This window comes from Phragmites australis, chromosome 3, assembly GCF_958298935.1.
Source record: "Phragmites australis chromosome 3, lpPhrAust1.1, whole genome shotgun sequence".
NCBI lineage: Eukaryota > Viridiplantae > Streptophyta > Magnoliopsida > Poales > Poaceae > Phragmites > Phragmites australis.
The window spans coordinates 3,353,185-3,375,540 of record NC_084923.1 but is presented as its reverse complement, the minus strand read 5'-3'; the positions used below and the strand labels follow the sequence as shown (position 1 = coordinate 3,375,540).

Below are 22,356 nucleotides of genomic sequence, written 5' to 3'. Positions count from 1 at the left end.
AAACTCGCTGCAGCTTAGCAACTTGCCAGAGATGGACTGGTTTCACACACTATCCGGTTGGTGGCATGCCGCCACAATGAAGATTGACAAATGGCAAAGAAATTATTTCGACGAACCCGTGATCACCTATGGTGGAACATTTAGAAGGAGAGAAATGCAAGAATATTCAAAAATACAAGTAATCTGGCTCTGAATGTGGCTGTTAAGATTAGAGAGAACTTCTACCAACATTTGATAGCTGTAGGTCACAGCTAGGTAGTTGCCGCCCTCCCTCCCCCTTTGTTGTTTCCATTGTTTTTTCCTTAGTTCTGTTGAGGCAGTGTGCTCCTTCGTGAGAGACCCATTTTATTACTCTAAAACTTCTGCTTTTTTCTAGTCTAATAAAATCGACAAAGCTTGTGCTGTCTTTTCTAAAAAAAAATGGACACCATGGCATCAATTCAGGAGTGGTGGACAGCGCTAAGTACAACCTCAGAAGTACCAAAGAAAGGCTTGAGATCTCTAATTTTTTTAACAGCATGGGAAATATGGAAGGAGCGGAATGATATAATTTTTCAGATGAAAGCTTTGTCGGCGGTCTCACTTTTTGCGAAGATCAAAGAGGAAGATTGTACGTGGGCTATCGCCGGAGCGAGGTGACTTGCGATGTTAATCCCGGGAGAGTAAACCTTGTAGTTACTCCCTTTTCTTTTTTCCCTTTTCTGAATTCAGGCTCCTAAGATGCCTACATGTACCTAATCTTCTTCTATACTCTCTCTGATTGTAAATATAGGTCGTTTTAGTCTCACCAACTATTCTCTAAATATAAGTCATTCTCGAACTTCTATACACTTTTTTCTCTTTTGTTCCCTTTTTACCCTTGTTTAATAAATACTACAACTCTCACAAATAAATACGTTATCATTTCCAATACAGAATAAATAAATTAAGGGCAACAAGGTTATTTGATCTACTTTCTTAATATCTGTGCACAAATCTAAAATGATCTACATTTACTATCGGAGGGAGTATTCAATAAAATTGGCACAATCTTATGCCGGTTCATTAAAAAAAAAAGATGCCCGCCATCCTCATCCAACCTTATGACACATTGGACAATTGTGTCTATATCCATACCACGACGCTGGAGATTATTTCTTCGAGTTGGAAGGCTATTGTGAGCGAGTCTCCAGAGAAAATGTTGCACTTTGCCTGGACAAGCTAGATACCGTATTTTCTTCCAATCTGCACCAATATTTTCATGTATTGAGCTCTGCCCATCGCTCCTTACACTGTATCTTCTTTGTTTTTCACTGTAAACTTTGTAGGCATTCCTCCGTGAAAAGACCCTTCACCCTTGTGATCATTGCTCCATGCAATGATGCCATCATGATCCTCCTGCCAGAACGTATCCCTAATTAGTTCATGATCCCAGGCACCCGTTACTGGATTGATCAGCTCGGACACACGTGTCATAAGGCAACCTGCTCTAGGTGTCATTGCACGACGCATTGATCTTCCTGGCACCCAAGGATATATCCCGCCATACAATAGATTCACCATTTCCTGCTCTCCAGATCATACCATCTTTTAGCAAATCAAGGCCACTGAGAATACTCCTCCATGTATATGGCATCCCCCCAATAGGCCGCGCCTCCAAATTGAGCTGTGAGGGGAATATTTTGCCTTTAGAACTTGACCACACAGAGAAGTTGAATTTTGTAAAAGCATCCAAGACTGTTTGCAGAGCATGGACTTATTGAAACCATATAGATGTCTAAACCGGAGACCTCCATCCTTCTTTTGATCTTTGCAATTTCTCCCATCGCAACCAATGGATTCTCTTTATCATGCACATTCCACCAGAACTTGCATATAGCACTACTAATTTCATCACATAGAGACTTCATCAAATCAAAACATGTCATTGCATATGTCGGTATTGCCTGGGCCACCGCTTTAATCGATATTTCTTTCCCCGCCTTTGTCTGGTCATGGTGGATTCATAGAATCGTAGCCAGTCTTTTTAAGTTTTAAGGGGTGCTCGTAGCCATTCTTTTGTACATGTTCATGTGCGCAGTTGCTTGCTTTAGTGCCTGCCGGAATTCACATGGCCAGAATTTTCGCTTTACATTACCAATGGATCTTAAGCACGACTGATCGATAATGACGAAGGCATGGAGATGGACTAACACTTTCATGCATGGCCACCTTGCAAGCATCGGGCCCGATGGTCGCGGCAACTAGCTGATATTACTCAGCGATCCATCGCGAGAAGAAGGGCTGGAAGGGCAGTTAGAAATGTTGTTTATGTGGTAAATTAGAAATCTCTGATCATATCTTGTTTAGATGCTATATAGCTCGTTTTGTATGGTGCTGTTTGGTTGAATGTTTTGGTTGGAAGAAACAACCTAAATCTATAGGTGATATGTTTCATAATTGGATTAATCTGACTTTTAAAAATTCGTATAATTTGAATTTATTTATGATTGCAGGTTTTGAGTGGGCTGTTTGGAGGGCGCGTAATAAAATAACGATTGAAAGGAAATTCCCTGCTTCTTCGATTGATATTTTGTTTTCTGGGATTTCATACTTACAGTAGTGAAAGACCCTTCTCAAAACCGATGAAAAGATGAATATGGAGGCAACGATGTTGAGAATGGTGCAGTGGATCAAATCCTTTGAAGTCAGCTTCGTGTGCGCGTCTGATGTGCTGGAGATTTAGCCCATGGCGTTGTGTTGTTCTTGGTTGGCGCCAACCGATCTCAAGGGTGAACGTTTGATGTGAAAAATAATATCACACAGATGTTCTAAACTTTATGTTGTAGACTCTAATCTATTAGCTGGTCCTCCCAGCTTTGTTTTGTTTTTGTTTCATTTTCGGTTTGATTTTGTGTGGTTGTTGAAATTTTTTATTGACTTTAAATAAAAACCGAGTAATCTCCTTTCTTAAAAAATCCATCGCGACGGCTCTTCAATCAGCCGGAGATCATGCCAGGCGTGTGGTTCGTCGAAACAGGAGGAAAGAAGATGTCGGCGCAAGTTGCCGACAGCCGAGTAAAGCAGACAGGGAGAGACATTAGATGGCTGCGGCAATGATTTGCGAAAGCCGCTCGCCTTTTCCCATCCGCCGTCGCCGTCGGGCCGCGTCGTCGTCTCGTTAGCCCCGCCGCGCGCGCGCTCACCACCTGCGTCCGCGCGGCCCGTTTTGGCATTCGGTCGTCGCATCCGTCGATCCCCTGCCATGTCGACGCGGTCCATGTGAAGCCCGGGTGGGCTGGTCGCGCGCCGGCTCCCTGGAAACCGCGCGCCGGACGATGCGCGCGACCGCACTCTGCAGGGCCGGGGCGCGAACACCTCATCCCCCTGCCGCGGGAAAACGTGGCGCAGCGCGGCGCCAGCCGCCAGAGAAAAAGATCGCGCCGATGGATGCGTGCTGTTCAGGTCGCAGCTATTGGACGGACCCAGGACGGCGACGGCATCACCGACGCGCGCCGGATGCGGCGGCAGATATTTCCGGTCTTCCTGGGACATGCTTTAATCGTAGCAACGAAATTCTCTTGCTGGGGCTACTACTGAGAGATCGGAAATTGTGCAGCCATAATCGTGGTCCTACTACCCTCTCCATTTCAAAATTATAGTGTATTAGGATTAAAAAACTTAAACTTGGTAAATTTTGATCATCAATTAGTCAGACTATATACATATTTAGTGTAAAAAAGTGTATATATAGATTTGTATTTCACATATATTGTAATAAGATATTGGTTCCATAGCAATTGATAGAAGGATATTGGTTCCATAGCAATTGATAACATAGTTTCGCTGTAATATTTTATTACAATAATCTTTGATTTAAAATTAGTCTTTTAGCTTCTTTATGAGGTTGGTGTTATTTATTTACAAAAAATATAAAATTAGAAGAAGAAAAAAATTATGTTAGTGGAAGTTCAAAATATTCATGCTCTAAACTTGTAACCGAATCGTATACATGTATTGGTTCGATTCGTATACGTTATGATCGATTGTCAAAATTGTGCGTCAGGGGTAGGCAGCTCAAACAAAATCAGAATAGGTTTGACTTGCCTATTTACTGCTTTATGCGACGACATTGAGCTACACGATGCTTCTTAATCTATCATCTTAGTAAAAAGTTTAATTTTTTTCATTAATTTTTATTATGAATTCTAGCTATTGATTAATTGTAATTTACATTAACTATTTATTTAGGTATTTGATTTTATAATAATTTGAATTTTTAAGACTATACTTGATACGATTACTTTTTTCTATCAATTATTATTTATTTTATTTTAGTTGGACTATTTATTTAGATACTTTGCTTCTTAAACTATATGGAAATCAAACTGTTAATTTTCTATAATTTGTAATTCCACATTTAGCTATTTATTTATTGTATTTGATATGGACACTTTGATTTAATTTTAACCGTTAGATGCTCATAAAAATAAGTGATCTAGATATTTTTCTTTTTTCTTATTAACATAATAATTTTGTGACCTTAAGAACGAACATGGAGGTTTCTTTTAACACTCAAATAATAAGATAATAAATTAATGGTCAAAGTATGTTTTGAAAGACTTTTTCCAACCGTAATATGGCCTGTAAAAAGAAATGGATGGAGTATAACAAGGCTGATCTTTTTTATGAACCAGGAGTGACTCGCAGGGCGAAAAAAGGGCATTCAGACAGGAACCGCAATTGGAACGATCTGGCCCATTTGGGGGCGGATGGTAACACTTTTGCCCTAGCTAGTCTGGAAAATATCTAGAGATCGAATCTATTTGAAGAGATGATTTTGCCATGGTAGCAGTACTAAATTAAGTGATGTTGTGACTGAGTTTTGCCGTTTTGGTGCCATGAATGCCCGGTCTCCATCTGGCACTTCAAGAGAACGTTCTGAATGAAGCATGTGAACGTGATGTACAATCTCGACTTCTCTGAATTTTACTTCAGGTCATACGATAGACCGGCCTTCTCTAAAAAATACAAACTCTAGCAACGTCGGTTTGGAGCCGTTGTATGGTTTATTTTGTAGCAGATACAACAACTGCAACTGCATACTACTGTATACGTTGTCGACCTGTGTCGCAAGGACCTGCCAAGAACGAAGATAAATTTTTGGGCTGCCAAGCCTTGCCCTCATGGATCTCAATGCCCAAGTTGGCTTCAGCTGCGTGCAAAAAGTCAACGTGGCCGATATACAAAGAGCCTATAGTATTAAAAAAGGAGACGCGGAAAGATAAAAACAAGTGAAGCCCATTTGCGACTGGAAGGGCCCATATTTCGTTTTCTTTTTGTTTTTTAATGAACAACATTGTTCTCAAGCAAATTATTTTTTTGACGGACGACAAGAACATGGTCAAGTTTTTTTTTTAAAATAATTAATATAGTTTATAAGTAAAACCGGATCTAAAAATCTCATAACCGAACGATTGATTTAAGGGACAACAGGCAGAAACTCCCCTACACGACAAACAAACACCGCTGTAACAACAACTCACAAGCGCACACTACAACTGACCAATTACGTCGTAGAATTTTGCTGTCAAGCATGACTATAGCTGCGACTTCATATGGCGATCCACGACAAATGCCTCAACCACCAACACCACCACGTGGGGACGGGGGCTCTTAAGAAAATTATGAATGACATTAAACAGGTATATGTTATTTTCAAACAAATGTTTATGAAATTAAATAAGCAGATCCTCAAAATCGCCAACATGATTGTTAAGAACCTAATTAAGCATCAACAGGCAATTATAGATTTCATGCAAAGAGTTGACTTTATGCAATCTAAAACGAGAAAAATAGTGCCAAATTATATAGCATATTCAGATTAGTGTGACACAAACATCTTCTTTAAAATATGATGTTAGAACTACTCTCGCGCCACCTTTTTTAAACTTCTGAGCAACCAAATCCTTTTGATTCAAACAACCAGGACATGTATAATGCGTTAGTTCGGCGAATATATAAACAAGTGGGGTTTGAAATTCATATTGTTCATGTTCATCCACATGAACTACTTCACTTAGGCAATGAGTTAGGCAGACGAGACGGTAGGTACGTAACGATAGAGAACACCATTATCAAACTGTTACTTGCATTATTATTCTAGAACACTAGCTACAGAACCATAATCATACGATTCGGATTGATCATCTTCCATGACGGCATGGGAGTGGACTGCTCTAAGCCGAATCACTCTGGCATCGATTCCGACCCTAACAGTTGTGCTTCAGAAGTCAAGAACTTGTACTTGGTTACGCCCTCTGAACTGTATACTAATAACGCGTACGTTGTCAGCTTGGATGGCTTTGCTGCAGTCTACAGAAGCTGCTGCCGACTGCCGAGATGAACCGTATTATATATTACCCCAAACTACTTGTACCACTCCTAAAAAGGTTGTGAAAAACACGTATCGACGTCTTGATTTGTAGTCACCCAGTGTCTATATCACGGGGAAAACTCCTACTGCCTGAAGATTCGTGTGAGTTCAGTCCAGGTCGGCCGCGTAGAGGGCAGGGGCGAAGTTACATGGAGAGCAGGGGGCGGATGCACTTACCAAAAATCGAAAATCAAGGTTAATTCTCAGAATTTTATTTTTATCGTACCCTCACAGTTCAAACTCTTGCACCTACAGTAAATCGTACAGGCTAATATCGAGTGTAAAGTTGTAAAGTGGATAAGATACTGCACCCCTCTATTTCACTCTAGCATCGGCACTGGTAGAGGCTCGTCCCAGCCGTCTCCCAGGAGCACGCGAGTCCATAGACCCGGCGCGCCGGCGCCTCGGCCGGCTCTTTGCCTTGCATCCGGTGGAGACTGGGGTGTCGAAGCCTCCGTATCGCGCGCGCACGTTGTAGAGCAGGCGCGCCGGCGCAGCCCTGCGCGGTCGACTGGCCGAGGAGTTGACCTGACCAATTGCAAGGCGAGCAAGCCCAAGGAAAGCCGGCTCCCCCAAAAAAAAGCCCAAGGAAAGCCAACCCCACCAGACGCGCTTCCACACCGCGCACCGCAGCTGAAGCGTCGCCGTCGCACGCCACGGTGCTCCACCCCACCCGGCACGTATAAAAAGCGTCTCAAACTTGCCCCGCACTGGATACTAGTACCCCCAGGTCATATCTTTCGCGAGTCCGCCGCCGGCCAGTACAGCCTGCACCCGCAGGTCGCTGCCTTGGATCACTCGCTAGCTACAAATCACGCCTCCGGCCTCCTCCTATTTCTTCTTGCGCGGGTCGGTTAACCGAGACTGATCTGTCTTTGCAAAGGCATTGACTTTGGCGATGGATGCGGCGGGCAAGGCAGACGCGCCCATATTGCCGCCGGACGCGTCCCCGACGCCGTACACCAACTCGTCGTCGGCGTTCCCCATCGCCATCGTCATCGGCATCGGGTTCATGGTCACCTCGCTCATCCTCGTCGCCTACTACCTCCTCGTCGTCCGCTGCTGGCTCCGCGGCGGCGGCCCGGGGTCGGGGCTGCTCCACCGCTCGCGCCGCGAGGAGCTGGTGGAGCGGGTGTCGGCGGTGTTCTTCACTGACTACGAGGCCGAGCTGCCCGGTGGGCTCGACCCGGACGTCGTCGCCGCGCTCCCGGTTGTCAAGTACCGCCGCGCCCGGTCGGCGTCGGCGGCGCTCGAGTGCGCCGTGTGCCTTGCCGAGTTCGCGCCGGAGGAGCGGCTCAAGCAGCTGCCTAGCTGCTCCCACGCGTTCCACATCGACTGCATCGACACCTGGCTCCGCCACAACGTCAGCTGCCCGCTCTGCCGCACGGTGGTCACCGGCGGCCCGCTCCCGCTAGCCCGCGACGAGCACGAGGCGTCCTGCCGCGAGCTGCAGGTCGGCGACAGGCACATCGGCGCCGCGGCAAGGATGGGATACGGGAGCTCGTGCAGGTTCCCGACCAAAAGCGGCGCCGCGCATGAGCTCATCACGCGGTCCTTCTCCATGGATTGCTTCGCGGGCGGCCTCGGCCGGAAGCCGCAGAAGGAGCCCGGCAGCTCGGAGGCCGGGCCGAGCCGTGCCAACAACGTTGCCGGCGGCAGCAGCAGCGTCGCTAACACGGGCGGCGGCACCGGCGAGACGAGCGGGCGGTTCCGGCGGCTGCTGTCGTCGTTCGGGCTCGGCCGGAGCACGCGGAGCACGGTGCTGCCGATCCAGACCTCGACCCATGACGGCGGCGTCGGGTTCGTGTCGTTGCTCGATTCACCCGTTCTTGCAAGTGCTCGCTTCATTGATTAATCGCGTGGCGTGCGTGTCGTGTTCATGCAATGTACAGCAATAGGTTTCTTTCGTGCATGGATGGCATTGGCATTCCGTTCGATTGATTAATTCTTGCAATCTCGAATGTCCCCGTGTTATCCATCGTCCTCTCGTACTTGATAGATACGATCCGTGCTAGCTGGTGCACCGGATGTCGTCGGATGACGTTTCAAGTGTAAAATTGCCATTAACCATTTCGTCCGTGATCTTTGAAAATTAGCCGAAGATTTGCTGAGATCGATTAAGGAGGATATGAAGATTACTTTTTTCTTTATTATTTTTCCAAAAAATGTATATGCTAGTGCTTAGATAAAATCTATATGCTTGTTTCATGCTTATATATGCATGATGCGCAGAAATCCATAATTGTTTTGTGTCTGATTTGTGTCCTTCACACAAACATTTTTGCTTTGGCTTTTAAACTACGCCTGGACGGTGACGATGATAAGATCAAGCGGCGGGGCCGTGCAGAGATCCTCCACTGCCTCCAAGTCAATATCATAAGGTAGGTTATGTAACCCACACATCACCATTTTTGTTCATCAAAGCAATTAACAAGTAACAACATGGAAGCCAACCTACGACATCACTTGTCAAACAAAACCATGGTTGGTTAACCAAAGCAATACATGCCCTTTTCTTGACCAGTATGGTATGATATGAGCCATGAGGATGAGTGTGAAAATTTTACTTTTCCTCCAGAGGAGATAGAATATTTTTGTGACCCGGGAACCTTCCGTCATTTTTGTCCGATGCAACTCGTGACTAATCGAACCCTTGATTGAACCATGGCCTGGCCGACGCCTCGTCTGCACAGATACAGTGCAAAGAATTGCATATGAACACAATCAAGGGCACAGATGGTTCAACTAGTTCTGGCAGGTCGCGTCTTTGCATGTGGATCGTCGCTCGATTAGCAAAGTCAGGGGTTGACTTTCATTTGGCGGCCGGCCTTACCACGCGGCCACGAATAATATGATCACATGAGTCATGAGTGACGGACCAAACGTCTAATTCTGTATCGGACAAATCGGACTCTGAGCACCTCGTGTGTAATATCTAGTTAGCAACACTCATAATACCAGGGTTGTGACACTGTGTCGTTGAATTTTCATCGTCACCCACATTTATAAAGGACCGGTTGAAGTGCGAATGACCGGTGGCTTATCCTTGATCGTCGAGATCGAGAATGTGTAGCAATATTGATTGGAAAAGTGAATATGATTGTAGGAACTAGGAAAAATAAAAGATAATGTAAACTGTATTTGATTGATTTGTTGATTTTCAATCGGCTATGACCCTCATATATTAGAGAGCGATATGTCTTAGCTGTAAGATATCAGAATTTCTAATTCAAACCGAATAATATTTTTTACAGGTACGATTTGGCTATGACACACCACTTGATCTCTAAATTTTCTATAATTAACCTTTCTTTTTTAATCAAACACGTTACCTCCTATATATTTACCTGTGTATCATTTATTATAGTTTGGCCTGCTTGAATTCGACTACCTACTCGATCCAAACATCTGCTTAAGTACTACGATGTATCTATGTGCTCGAATCCGATAGTTTTTACACTTATTCGGAGACCAACTGCTGAAATTCATCATGTTCGGATATCACCGTGGTCGGTGGTCGTGATCGCTGGTATCTTATCGCTGGACGTGGTCAATGGTCTCTAATCGCTAGTCGTGGTCGCTGGTCATGATCACTTACTTGAAGATCACCTCTCACATATTCAACAAGCTCTAACAATATCCCGTTAAATCGATTATCATTATAATAACCATACAAATAACAAATATTGTCATCATACATGCATTTCGGATCATTGACTTCCTGGAGGTTGCGTCCGGGCTGTTGTACATGTGGACTAGGCTTGTCTACAGAAGGGACTGTTGTGTGGACTAGGCTCGTGGCTTGTTTTCAATAACACGATGCGACGCACGATATATTTTTTTTACTGTGGACGCACTCGTCGTGTGTTATAAATAGGTAGGCACCATGATTTTTGAACTATAACGTATACTTCGTAGCAGTACTCCCACGATTCACCGCCTGACCAAGAGTCTCAAACACTCATTGTGGAACTGAAAGGAACGCCAAAAACGCAGGAGATCCCTTTTTATTAGTTTTTAGATATTGTAGGTAGAAATAAAATGGGAATATAATTGTCGATTTGGAACAATTGTTTCTTATGAAATACTAAACCCGGAAACTAGCATCAACAAGGGCCTTAATGTTCCGCGCAGTATCATGTTGAGTTTTGAGTACACTATCGGATTTGCCTATGCACTGCTTGTGCGGCTAGATACAGTAATCCATATGAATACTTGTTTTAGTTACGCAAATTTAACATTATTAATCAAAATTCAGTCTGTCACTACGATTATAATTTCCCTCTCCTCAAACTTATACGATTGTTTTTTCACATGCTAGTGTGGATATTTCTAGCTCTTAGAGTGAAGAAGCTGTGTTTAATACTACCAGTCTTTTGCATCACTAAGTTTACAAGACTCCTGTAAATATAGCAGGAGCTCTGTGCACTCCAGAAGTCGGGAATTGGGACGAAAGCTAGGCCGACTTCACCACGCTAATGCACCTTAATCAACCAATAATATTTGCCTTCTAAATATTATAAAAATATATTTCAAACTTGCATTACGTATCTTTCCTATCTAAATGTTTAATATTTATCTTTTATATTTAAACATCCAAAATTTAATTTTACATATGCAAAATACATGTTGAGTCGCTAAACAATGAAGTGAGCACCAACACTGTAACCTTTAGAAAAAGAGAAAATTTACATTGATCTAAAATTAATATGAGCTATCTATTTTTAAAGTTCAACGGTCCAGATTAGTCAGGATACTACTTATTTCTCACCAGTAATATAGTTAATATATGTGAGTAGTATGATAGTATTAGAGTTATTTTGAGAAGAAAAATATGTAGCATGAAAGTAATTAACTACAGTTATATGTCTCTAAATAGAATAATATTTTATTGCCGTTTTAATATTTTAATCTGCATTCGGTATGAGAGTTCATTTGCTATACATCGGCTAGGGTTAGCGATCCGACGTTTGTGACGTTGATCTTTCTATTAGCAAAAGTATGGTGAGTAATTTTAACAAGGTTGTCATAATTAACAAAATATCTAATTAAATGGATCGTCAGATTAGATTTATATTATCTTTTACCTCTAGATAGTATGGATCACCGTAAAAAAGCTTAAAAAACATACTTGTATCCAATACACATGTTGCCTCGCTAATCAACTGAAGTGAGCAACGTATTTGACTCGGCATGTCTGAAATAGCCGTAGTTCCGCCGCTAGAACCCGTCCCTGTCTTGGCTAGTTGGCTTCGATGTGCTTTGCTTGGGAGCGCGCGATCGAGCGACTCGCGGCGGTCTCCATCGTGCGCGCGCCGCCGGGGTCGGGGGGCACGCCCCTTTAACGAAACAGAGTGAGCTTATGCATATGCGGTGCACTGCATAAGTCGACGAGGAAACGGAGCAGGCGAACGAACTGCGGATGCTCTAAATCTTGGCCAATGGTGAGTCTAGCACGTGTGAGCTGGATATACTTCTGATCCACGCTATAGAAGGTGGAGAAGAGACTTTGTATAAAGGTGCATGTTGACGTTTGGAGATTATAGTGATAAAGGTCCATATCTGATGTTAGCAGTTTACTTTATATTTAATTTCTGTTTGTTGCGGCATCAAAGATTCCTTAATTTTCAACGCGGAATGTCAGGATGTGTGTTGAAATTCGTAATAATGAACGATTGTGTATAAAACTTGTTGCAAAGGCTAGAATAAATTTTATTCCTTTATTAAAGAAAAGCACGCGCGAACGACGCGTGGTGGACGGTAACAATCGGCGTCACTGAGGCCAACTCCAGCGGACACCGTATCCGGACCGGGAGAGGCATCCACGTCGGATGCGGGCCGGTCGGCGTGCGGCATCGGTCTCCAGCAGAGGCGTTATCGGGTTGAACAGCGATGCGGGGAGAGGAAAGGAGTTGGCAAAACTGCGGAGGAATGCGGCGGCTGCATCACTGTGGGCGAGGGCAGTTGTGCGGCGCTCGGCACTCCCGCGGTGGGAAGGAAGCGGAGCTGGAGGGCGCGTGCGGAGGGGAGGCGGGCGGCGTCGGCGGCTGACGCAAGCGGGAAGAAGCAGGCGACGCGGCCGAAGAGGAGGCGTCCCTGGCTGCGGAAGATTGGGTGGCGGCGGATTTGGCGAGCCAGCTCCCTGGACCCCCCCCCCCCCTTCGGTTTGCTCCGCCGCGCTCGCAGGTGCTCCCTGGTACGTCGTCTTCTCTGCTTGTTGCCGGAAGGCGAGGTGGGGAATGCGGTTGTGGTGCATAGGTGGTGCGCCGGAGCTCATAGGCGGTGGGCGGAAGGGGTGGAGAGGGTGGGGTTTGGGGAGGTCGTAGGAGGACCCATCCGACACCACGTCGAGGAGGCCGACTGTATCGAGTTTGTTCGGAAATTTTGCTTGTAGGGTACATTGGAGTGGAGGAGCAATGCATTTGTGGTCATGGCTTTTGAGCCGGTTGAAGGCGACGGTGATCTTCGCCGGCATGAGGTCGCCGTCCCTTATTGTCCAGTTCGTGCAGGAGCTTGTAGTTGCAGCACAGAAGGGGACAGTTGGGCGAAGGGTAGCATCTCGTGCAGAGATGCAGAGAGAAGGCAGTGGGCCGACTTTGAGATGAAGAAGAGAATAAGCTAGTTTGTTGAATGCAATGTGTGCCATTTGCGCTGATTTTGTATGTTCATTGTCAAGATTGTGTTAATTTCTGTCCAGCCATTGATTCATGGAATAGATGAACATAATTAGGGTGAATCTTTTGTGCTAATTTCTGCTGATCATGGCACTTCCATGGGATATGTTAGTGTCATTCATCTGTTTTAGGAGGTTAATGTTTATACTCAAGGTTTAGTTACTGCTATGTTAATTTCAGTGGAGGCATTGTTTTATGGAATAGATGAACACAATTTGGGTGAACCTTTTGTGCTATTTTCTGCTGATCATGGCACTTCTATGGGATATGCTAGTTTGTCCTGCACCTGATTTAGGAGGTTCATGTTTATGCCGAAGGTGTAGTTAGTGCAATGTTAGTTTCAGTGCAGGCCTTGTTTTAGGGAACTGATGAACAGAAATAGGGTAAATCTTCTGTGCTATTTTATGTGTTAGACTGAAGGGTGTGGTACTGCATTTCTGAATTTCCCTACATGCTTTGATTAATGGATTAGATGAACCTATCTGAATTGGAAAGACTGAATTGGAAGGTGCATTTGAACTGAATTGGATATAGGAAGTGATGAACTGTAGAGTACTTTGTGCATTCTTTAGAAACCTTATCAAGGATTGCAGTAGCAAGGAAATGATGAACCACTTTTGTAGGCAGTAGGTTGTTAGCAACAAATAATTGGTTGTGTCCACCAACATAAGTGGTAGTTGGCAACACATGAAGTAGATACATTTGTAGGCAATGATGTATCTACTTCATGTAAGGTTTATCCTGTGGTTAGGTCAACATGGTGCCATAGTATGGGTTTGGGTAGAATGTCTTATGGAATATTGGATAGTTTGCGTGTTGATGATTGGCCTCATTATAGATGGACGCTCCAGAGCTTGTGGCCCTTCTGTCAATGCTCCAGGACAATGTGCAGGAGGCTGCACAAGCGTTGAAGAAGGTTGCCGTCGACAATTTGACAACGGACAGCTGCCCTGCGGCCATGGATATGAACCGGGCTCTACTTGAGGTAGAGAGCATAGCTCAGGACTTGGAACAGGTTGTGTTTCAGGTCGAAGATGCTTTGATCAGCGCTAGAGAACCCGAGCACTCAGCCACCGAAGACAACCTTAGCGTACCCGGCGTTCATGAAGCATCGGTTGCACCGGGCAGTGGTGAAGACGAAGTACTGTCCGATGAGTGGAGCTCGGAGACTGTGTTATGTCCTGAGTCCGTGGAGGAGTACTCCATTGAGTCTGATCGATCATGGAGGCTCTAGGATGATCTGTTGGCTAGAGGCTACTATAAGCCGAATAAAGTAGTACTGTGTACTGTAAACTTATTTGAATCCTTTTTTCAAACATGTTATGTACCCTCTCTAAGTAATATGGGATGCAACGTGCTGCACTTGTTCTATACATGATCTGTACATGTGCTTATACCTAAGTGTGCAGGGATTCTATGGAGTACGTAGATTTTCTTAGAGGAGACGACGATGCTATTCCATGGGATGATGTAGTACCACTGACCCAAGAAGGATTGAGTGGCTCACAGGCCCCGGCGCCCGTGGTGCAGAGTGAGGATGCACCGACAGAGGTAGCTGCTGGTGGTGGCCGTGAGCAGAGCTACACGATGAAGGAAGACCTACTAATTGTTTCTGCCTGGCTCAACGTTAGCATGGATCCCGTGGTGGGTTCGAACCAAAGTTTGGGCGCGTTTTGGCAGCGGATCGAGTCTTACTTCCACGACCACAAAGAATTCCCGTCCACTCGCAATAAGAAGTCCTTGCAAGGGAGGTGGGCATTCATTAACGGGATGGTACAAAAGTTTTGCGGCCACTACACGCGTGCAATGCGTAGTAGACGCAGCGGTACCACGGAAGGGGAGACGGTACGATGTTGTATGCTGCCTTCACATATTCCTTGTAAATGATTTTGTACTCGGCGTGTTCTATATGTTTCCCTGTTGTGCAGATTGTGGAGGCTTGCAAAATGTTCCAGGCAGTTGAACATAAAGAGTTCACGTTGCTTCCTTGTTGGCGTGAATTGAGGCACCATCCGAAGTGGGAGTCCGAGGCGTCGAGGAAGAAGCAAAAGACGTCCAATGCAGGAGAAGGTGGCAGCCCGTCATCAACTCAGAACATGCAATCATCACAGGCTGCAGGTGTTCCATAAGAAACAGGTAGCGAAGGTACGGTAAGAGCTAAGAGGCCTGTTGGCCGGAGCCGGTCCAAAGAATTAGGGCGTGGTTCGACATCTTCGAACTCGCCGTCGGCACCAATGAAGGAAGTTTTTGATAGGCAATTTAGTATGAAGGAAAAGTTCGAGAAGGAAAGGGCCGAGAGGTTCTCGGAGATGATGAATGTAGAGCGGCAGCGCCTTCACCTCGAGGAGGAGCGAATGCAACTAGAGAAGGTGAAGGAGGAGATGAGGATAATGAACATGGATTTATCGCAAATGGACGATGACCAAAAAGAGTATTACAAAAGTCTTCGTCAGAGTATCATTGCTGCTAGGTGCGCCTCATCGGGTTCTACTTTTTGATACTTCGGTTGTGAGCTAAACAATGTTTTTTCCTTCGGACTAATATGCCTTCCTTCGATTATATGCTATGGTCTGACTTGTAAGGTTTTGACATGTAAGAGTCGAGTTAAGACATGTGTTCTGAACTTATCCATGGATGTGGTCTCTTTTTTAAGGTTTCGGTCTGCAATTTCAGGATTGGGTCTACAAAATTTCAGGTTGGGGTCTTCCATGCGAATGATATGTCATATTGTGTTCTGATACAACTAGATATGTGGTCTGAAATTACAAGGATCTGTTGTCAAACTAAACAATGTGTTCTGAAATTGTCAGCTTGTGGTCTGAAATTACAAGGATCTGTTGTCAAATGTGAGGTGATGTTCTGAAATATCAGGTTGCGGTCTGAAATTTCACGTTGTGTTCTGAAAGGTCTGCTTGTGATCTGAAATTTGCAGGATTGTCTTATCAAATTTCAGGTTGTGGTCTGAAATTTTCAGATTGTGTTATCAAATTTCAGCTTGTGCTCTGAAATTTCAGCTTGTGGTCTGAAAATTTCAGATTGTGTTGTCACATTTCAGCGTGTGGTCAGAAATTTCCAAAGATGTGGTCTGAAATTTTCAGATTGAGCTGTCAGATTTCATATTGTGTCCTGAAATTTCTGATGCAACTCTGAAATTTTCAGATTGAGCTGTCAAATTTCATATTGTGTCCTGAAATTTCTGATTGTGTTATCAAGTTGTTCTCTGAATTTGAAGGATGAGTTGTGTACAAAACATATGGTAACGCGATGTTTTGAATACCAAACATAGTACAATGCACTACACGTGCAGGTTGGTACCCTTTACACGATACATCGACAATCATAAACTACCACAGTACAAAGAAGACAATACCACACACTATCAGTACCAAACACAGTACAATGCACTAAACGTGCAGCTCAATACCGATTACACAATATAGGGAATGCGGAAACATAACGCATCCAATTACTACCATGACGCTAAAAGTCGCCTCCATGTAACTGCCAAAGGTGTTCGACAAGGTCTTCCCGGAGATGAACATGGGACTGCTTGCATCGAATAGCATTGTACCGTTGGCTCAAGACCATCAATGGTGACGTCACGTCGTGAGAAGCCTGGACGTCTTCACCTGCTCCCTCGTACACGTAGTCCACATCGTCGTCTTCGCGCTCGTCTTCAATAATCATGTTGTGCATGATTATGCATGCGGTCATGATGGCGGATAAGGTTTCCTCGTCCCACAACCGTGTTGCCCCTCGAACAATGGGAAACCGCGACTGGAGTACTCCGAAGGCGAGCTCGACGTCCTTGCGAGCCGCCGCTTGTTGCACGACAAAGTGTTGCCGCTTCCGGCCGACAGGAGACGGAATGGGTTTCACAAACGTGGCCCATTCCGGATAAATTCCGTCGGCAAGGTAGTAACCCATTGTGTACTCGTGACCATTGATTGTGTAATTAACCTTTGGTGCCTCTCCGGCGTCTAAGTCATCGAGGAGATGTGATCGGTGGAGGACATTGATGTCGTTTAGCGAACCAGGCATGCCGAAAAACGCATGCCAGATCCACAGGTCCTGCGACGCTACCGCCTCAAGAATGATAGTTGGAGCGTTAACATGCCCCGTGTAAGACCCGGCCCACGCCGTAGGGCAGTTCTTCCACCTCCAATGCATACAATCAACGCTTCCTAACATCCCGGGGAAGCCTCTGCGCGAGTTGATGGCTAGCAACCGCGCAGTGTCCTCCTCATTAGGAGAACGAAGGTACTCATCGCCGAATACCTGCACAACAGCATTGACGAAACGTCGCATACTCTCAATGATGGTGCTCTCACCAAGCCGAAGGCACTCATCGAGAGAATCGGCCGGCACATCGTATGCTAGCATACGAAATGCCGCAGTCACTTTTTGCAATGCCGACAGCCCGAGCTCTCCAGCTGCGTTTCTCCGCTGCACGAACCAGGGGCCCTTCTCTTCAACAGCTGCAACTATCTTCAGAAACAGGTTGCGTTTCATCCGGAACCTGCAACAACGCACATGATTACGAACAACACACCAATTTTTGAAACATTAACACTTGCGAATGTAACAATACCTGCGTCGAAATATGTAGTCGGGGTACACGGGGGGATCGGCAAAGTAGTCGTTGAACAACCTCATATGGCCCTCGCGCCGATACCGGTTGATACGCTTTCGACCTGGGACTAAGCCGCCCCATGGTCGCCTCTCTGATTCCTCCAGGTCGGCTTGCCAAGCTCTCATACCGTCCATGAACAAATCATCTTCTTCATCGGACGAGTCGTTGGATGGGAAACACAACTCCCTCAAGTATTCCTTCCAAACTTGCCGAGGATCCATTTCGGTATCTTGCATTTCTAACCATCCTCATGCCTCCTACTTATAGTGCCTCGAACAATCTTCCTGGCGGAAACAAGCTCCCTTCCTTCCACGAGAAGCCACTACTCCAAAACCTTCGTCTGCAAGCCACGTTGTCTTCCGCAACAAGCCCGACAACATATCATACATAATTTTACGAATTTAAAAACCTATTGAATGTCAGCACAAAATTTCGAGGTTCCTTTTTTTACATCACATGAACCCCGAATATTAAAAAAAAAAATCCTACAACGACGGTTATGACGGTTACCCACAAATCATTAAAAAACATAAAAGAGAAAATAGAGGTCCAGATATAAGGGTTCTGCTGGAGATGAATGGAATGACGGAGGCTGTAATAGTGATAGGGGATACTGTAATAATGTTTTAGAGGAAGAAAATTTAAGGTAGCTGCTGGAGTTGGCCTGAACGAAAAAGTCCGTGGCGCGTCTCATATTCTGACGTGCCGCGCTGCTGTAGCAGTATTATGGAAGACGTGGAACCAGTGCAGATTTTTTTCGAGAGGTGACGTCGATGCTTAGCATTTGTCCTTTACGCGGGGAAACGTCAGACTTGTTCATGGGCCCGAAGCGTCGATCTGGTCGGCCCGGCCCAGCGAAAAATTGTCAGGCCCGGGCTTCTGGCCTTCAGCTATGCTGCCGGCAGACCCGAGCCAGTATTGTTCCCACTTCCCAAGAACTACTAGGCAGGCATATGTTACCATGAGCCGAAAATTCCACTAGCCCGATGTACAAGCTATCATAACGGTTTATTTATATTAAAATTTATATAAAAAGATAGATAAAAATATTATAAATTAGGTGAGAAAATCCACCGATAGATATATATCAATTAGAAGAAATAAATGGAGACAATCCATATATCGGTGCCCATGTATAGGTACGTTTTCATTGAGTCAGAACTACTTTGCATGTTGCAATCCAGCACTAGCCCACTACTTTGCGTCACACTCACATCACACCTGCCGTCCAACTAATCACCGCGCTCTACGGCGACATCCTCCCGCTCGTCTGCTGTTCCATGGCCCGCTCTCCCACTCACTGGTCACCACTGCGTTGTCAAAATCGGCGGGTCACCGGTCGAAGCCGTCCCCCGCCTCGTTCTGGACCCCGGGAGCAGCCTCCCTGCTGGCCACTGTTCGGCAACCCACGGCCGGCGTTGCACAGAGCCGCCCCCAAGAGGCCAAGAGGTAGCGGAGGGCAGTGCGATGCTGCAGTGTAGCGCACGGTGAATGGACGTGTTGCCCAAACAGGGCGCTTCTGCGACGTTGGAACCTTCCTAGTTTTGCTGTTGCTACTGCTACGGGAGTACTGGGCTGGCCTCGCCCTCGCGTCCCGTGTGGTCTCCTCGGCAGCATTGGTACCACGACACGCACTGCTCGTGTCACTGTTCAGTGACAAGGAACATCAAGCACAATAGCATGTGCAGTAGAAGAGTATTTTTATCGTTCTCTAGAGCTGTAAGTACTAAACAGAGGTGCTAAATTTACTTGCGGACGCATGATCTTTAGTTTGTCCTGTACTCTGAAAAAGAAGCACGAGCGCCAAACCCTGCCTGAACGTCAAGGTTAGGAGCAGGACCGCATACCAAACCTTCGCTATTGATACGTACAGACGAGGGAGTTACTCATGCACGGCGCGTACGAGGCGGTGCTATGAGAAATGCGTGCTCCGGAAGGGAGGAGAGCTTTTTCGCCAATTTCCGACTGCTGTGCAAATGTCGATGCCCCAGCTAGCTCACGTATGTATCAATCACCTGTTCTTTCACCTGGATTGCGCTTATAAAGTTGAGGTATACGGTTTACTCTGCCGTGTAAAGTTGCTACTAGATAGAAACGCTGATGTTAAGCCTGATGTCAAGTGCTACTAGCTAGAAATGCTGACGATTTTCCTATCCTACGGCCATAAAACATGCTGAAAATTACTCGATCCAAAAAAAAAAGATGTGACCTAAATGAATCGTGCGTCATTCAATCTGAAACGGAGGGGCAGGATCTGAATCAATCCCTTATCCAGTACTAAACCTCCACACCACACATCTGAAATCGCATAGCAAGTCATAACCACCGGGCGATTAAGCCGTGTGCTTAAGTCTATAGCTACAAAGGCAGAAACCGGAAGTTCACTTGCCCATGCCAGCCTCTCTTTTTTCCATGAAATCCTGCCGAAACCTCAGGTTGTCTCTCGGCATTAGCTGCACTGTTCACACACGCTCGCTTGGGATAACAGTCGCCGTCCGTTGTCACTTGTCACTGCTACGTTGCCGCTCTACGTCTCTCTCGGAAGCTTTGCTTTCTCACTGTAGTTCCCATACGGTTTTCAGCCTTCAATTGCCCTTGGTATCTTGGCTGGGATGGCTCTAGAAATGGATCCGCGACCGGCTCCATTCCACTCCTCGTCCTCGTCGTTGACGCCGCCGGCGCCGTCGTCGAACGCGAGTATCACCATGGTGATCATCACCGTCGTGGGCATCCTCGCGGCGTTCGCGCTCCTCGCGAGCTACTACGCGTTCGTGACAAGGTGCCAGCTGCTCCGCGCGCTCTGGTCGCGCCACCCGCCGTGGCACCGGCTCGCGCGCGGCGGCCGGGAGCCGTCCGTCATCCGCGCCGTCGCGACCGAGGACCGGCAGGGCCTCGGTCTGCCGCTCATCCGCATGCTCCCGGTCGTCAAGTTCACGGCGGCGGCGTGCGACGCCGAGGACGGCATGGCCGGGAGGATATCCGTGTCCGAGTGCGCCGTGTGCCTGAGCGAGTTCGTGGAGCGGGAGCGCGTCCGGCTGCTGCCCAATTGCTCGCACGCCTTCCACATCGACTGCATCGACACGTGGCTGCAGGGCAGCGCCCGGTGCCCCTTCTGCCGGAGCGACGTCAGGCTGTCGGCTACGCGGTTGCCAGCGCGCTGCGCCTCGGCGACGACTGCGCCCCTCGGCCACCGCGACGACGAGCTCGCCAGCGATAGCATTATGATCGAGGTGAGAGGAGAGAACGAGCGCTGGTTCAGCCACGGCACTGCCACGCCGGCCGGCAGAAGGCTCCGGCAGCAGAAACGCAAGGCGGAGAGCGTCGACGACGAGGCCATCGACACGAGGAAGGACGAGGAATTCGCGGTGCAGCCCTTGCGGCGGTCCCTCTCCCTGGACTCCTCCTGCGACAAGCGCCTCTACGTGTCTGTCCAGGAGTTCCTCACCACGCAAAGGCAAGTGTGCGATCCATCCGTCCATTGATCATCGACGCCATAGCTGTGCAGAATAGCCTGCTGGATATAGATTGTGGCGGTAGATTCTTTTGTAGGCGTTAGTGACTGCAAACACACACAAAAAGTACGCATGGCTTTTTGTGCCCGGCACGACATCCTGCCACTCCATGGTTGCAAGTCTCTTTCTTTCTTTCTTTCCTTTCTTTTTTTTTTTTTGTTTTTTTGAGACAGATTGCAGGTCTCTTTCTAATCGAACATGCTCGCAGAGTCACAGTCTTGTTACGGTTGGCTGCAGGGGATCGAGCGCATGCATTTCAGCATTCCCACGGGACCGTTGCCCGCGGGAACCCCTTTTTTAACTGTCTCCATTATGACATCGGCCGTCCTGGTCGGTCGACTGTGAGCCCGGCGGCCAGCTCCTCATGCGAGGACGGGCACGTCAACATGCACAAAAAAGTAAAGCTTTTTTTTTTCATCAACGCTGCCGTTTGGTGACCAATGCACGGCTAAGTAGTTAAGCGGACTGGACATTTCTGGGGGTGAAAAGTGAGTTCGTTCGCTGCCGAGCTTAGAAAGCGTCATCGGGGCCCAAGACACGAGCGAGGGCTCGTAGGCCAGCGCGGCGAGCATGCAGGTGTCGCGTGTGCGTGTGCACGGCAGCTTTCTATCTGGCCGGGGACGATAGATACGGCCGGCCTGGCGCGCCACGGTGAGGTAGGATGGAATAGACGTGGGTGGGTAGCCGTCGTCTAAGCGTGGCGACTGGCTAGGCGGCCGGCCGGCCGGATGGTCGCGCGCGGGCACGGCCGGCCATGTGCGCTTCGCTTAGCGGGTACAACGAAATCGACGGGCCTTTGCAAGGCCCCGGCTGGACAGGGCTCTGGTCCCGGCCGGCCGGCCGGCGCAGTGAATTTGAAGGCGACATACAAAGAACTCATGTGGTGCATATGCACGTCTATACATGCCGCATTTTCTCTCTTGTGATGATGCCTACTTCAAGATGTTGAAATTGCGTCTTTGAATGAAGCAAGGTAGAAAATTCCATGGTTTCAGCTAGGTGCCAGGATACCCTGACGTATAAATGCCAGTACGATCAGAGCGATGAATGAAGTTGAGCAGAAAGGTTTTACGAGTGATGTAAAAGAGGATGCATGGAGTTCTTTCGCTGCGTGAGTAGATTTGGTTAGATGGTCCGGCACTT

The 22,356-nt window shown here is 46.8% G+C and overlaps 3 protein-coding genes across 3 annotated transcripts; 2 read left to right on the top strand and 1 right to left on the bottom strand.

Moving 5' to 3' along the window:
- Positions 1 to 7,125: 7,125 nt before the first annotated feature.
- On the top strand, positions 7,126 to 8,608 carry LOC133910891 (RING-H2 finger protein ATL47-like). Its single transcript, XM_062353129.1, has one exon. The coding sequence runs from the start codon at positions 7,293 to 7,295 to the stop codon at positions 8,247 to 8,249; it is 957 nt and encodes a 318-aa protein (XP_062209113.1). The 5' UTR covers positions 7,126 to 7,292; the 3' UTR covers positions 8,250 to 8,608.
- A 7,940-nt stretch (positions 8,609 to 16,548) lies between these two features.
- Positions 16,549 to 17,922, bottom strand: LOC133910433 (uncharacterized). The gene is made up of 2 exons (XM_062352832.1): positions 17,660 to 17,922; positions 16,549 to 17,587 (listed from the first exon to the last, which is right to left on the bottom strand). The coding sequence occupies exons 1-2, from the start codon at positions 17,920 to 17,922 to the stop codon at positions 16,549 to 16,551; spliced, it is 1,302 nt and encodes a 433-aa protein (XP_062208816.1).
- A 2,103-nt stretch (positions 17,923 to 20,025) lies between these two features.
- Positions 20,026 to 21,395, top strand: LOC133910890 (RING-H2 finger protein ATL16-like). The gene has a single exon (XM_062353127.1). The coding sequence runs from the start codon at positions 20,314 to 20,316 to the stop codon at positions 21,181 to 21,183; it is 870 nt and encodes a 289-aa protein (XP_062209111.1). The 5' UTR covers positions 20,026 to 20,313; the 3' UTR covers positions 21,184 to 21,395.
- The last annotated feature ends 961 nt before the right edge of the window (positions 21,396 to 22,356 follow it).

What these genes read in the sequence shown, in the direction of transcription:
- LOC133910890 (XM_062353127.1), top strand. Translation starts at nt 20,314, where the DNA reads ATGGCTCTAGAAATGGATCCGCGACCGGCTCCATTCCACTCCTCGTCC.
- LOC133910891 (XM_062353129.1), top strand. Translation starts at nt 7,293, where the DNA reads ATGGATGCGGCGGGCAAGGCAGACGCGCCCATATTGCCGCCGGACGCG.
- LOC133910433 (XM_062352832.1), bottom strand. Translation starts at nt 17,922, where the DNA reads ATGGATCCTCGGCAAGTTTGGAAGGAATACTTGAGGGAGTTGTGTTTC. An exon ending in GACTACATATTTCGACGCAG is followed by an intron (nt 17,588 to 17,659) that starts GTATTGTTACAT and finishes GCGTTGTTGCAG; the next exon opens with GTTCCGGATGAAACGCAACC.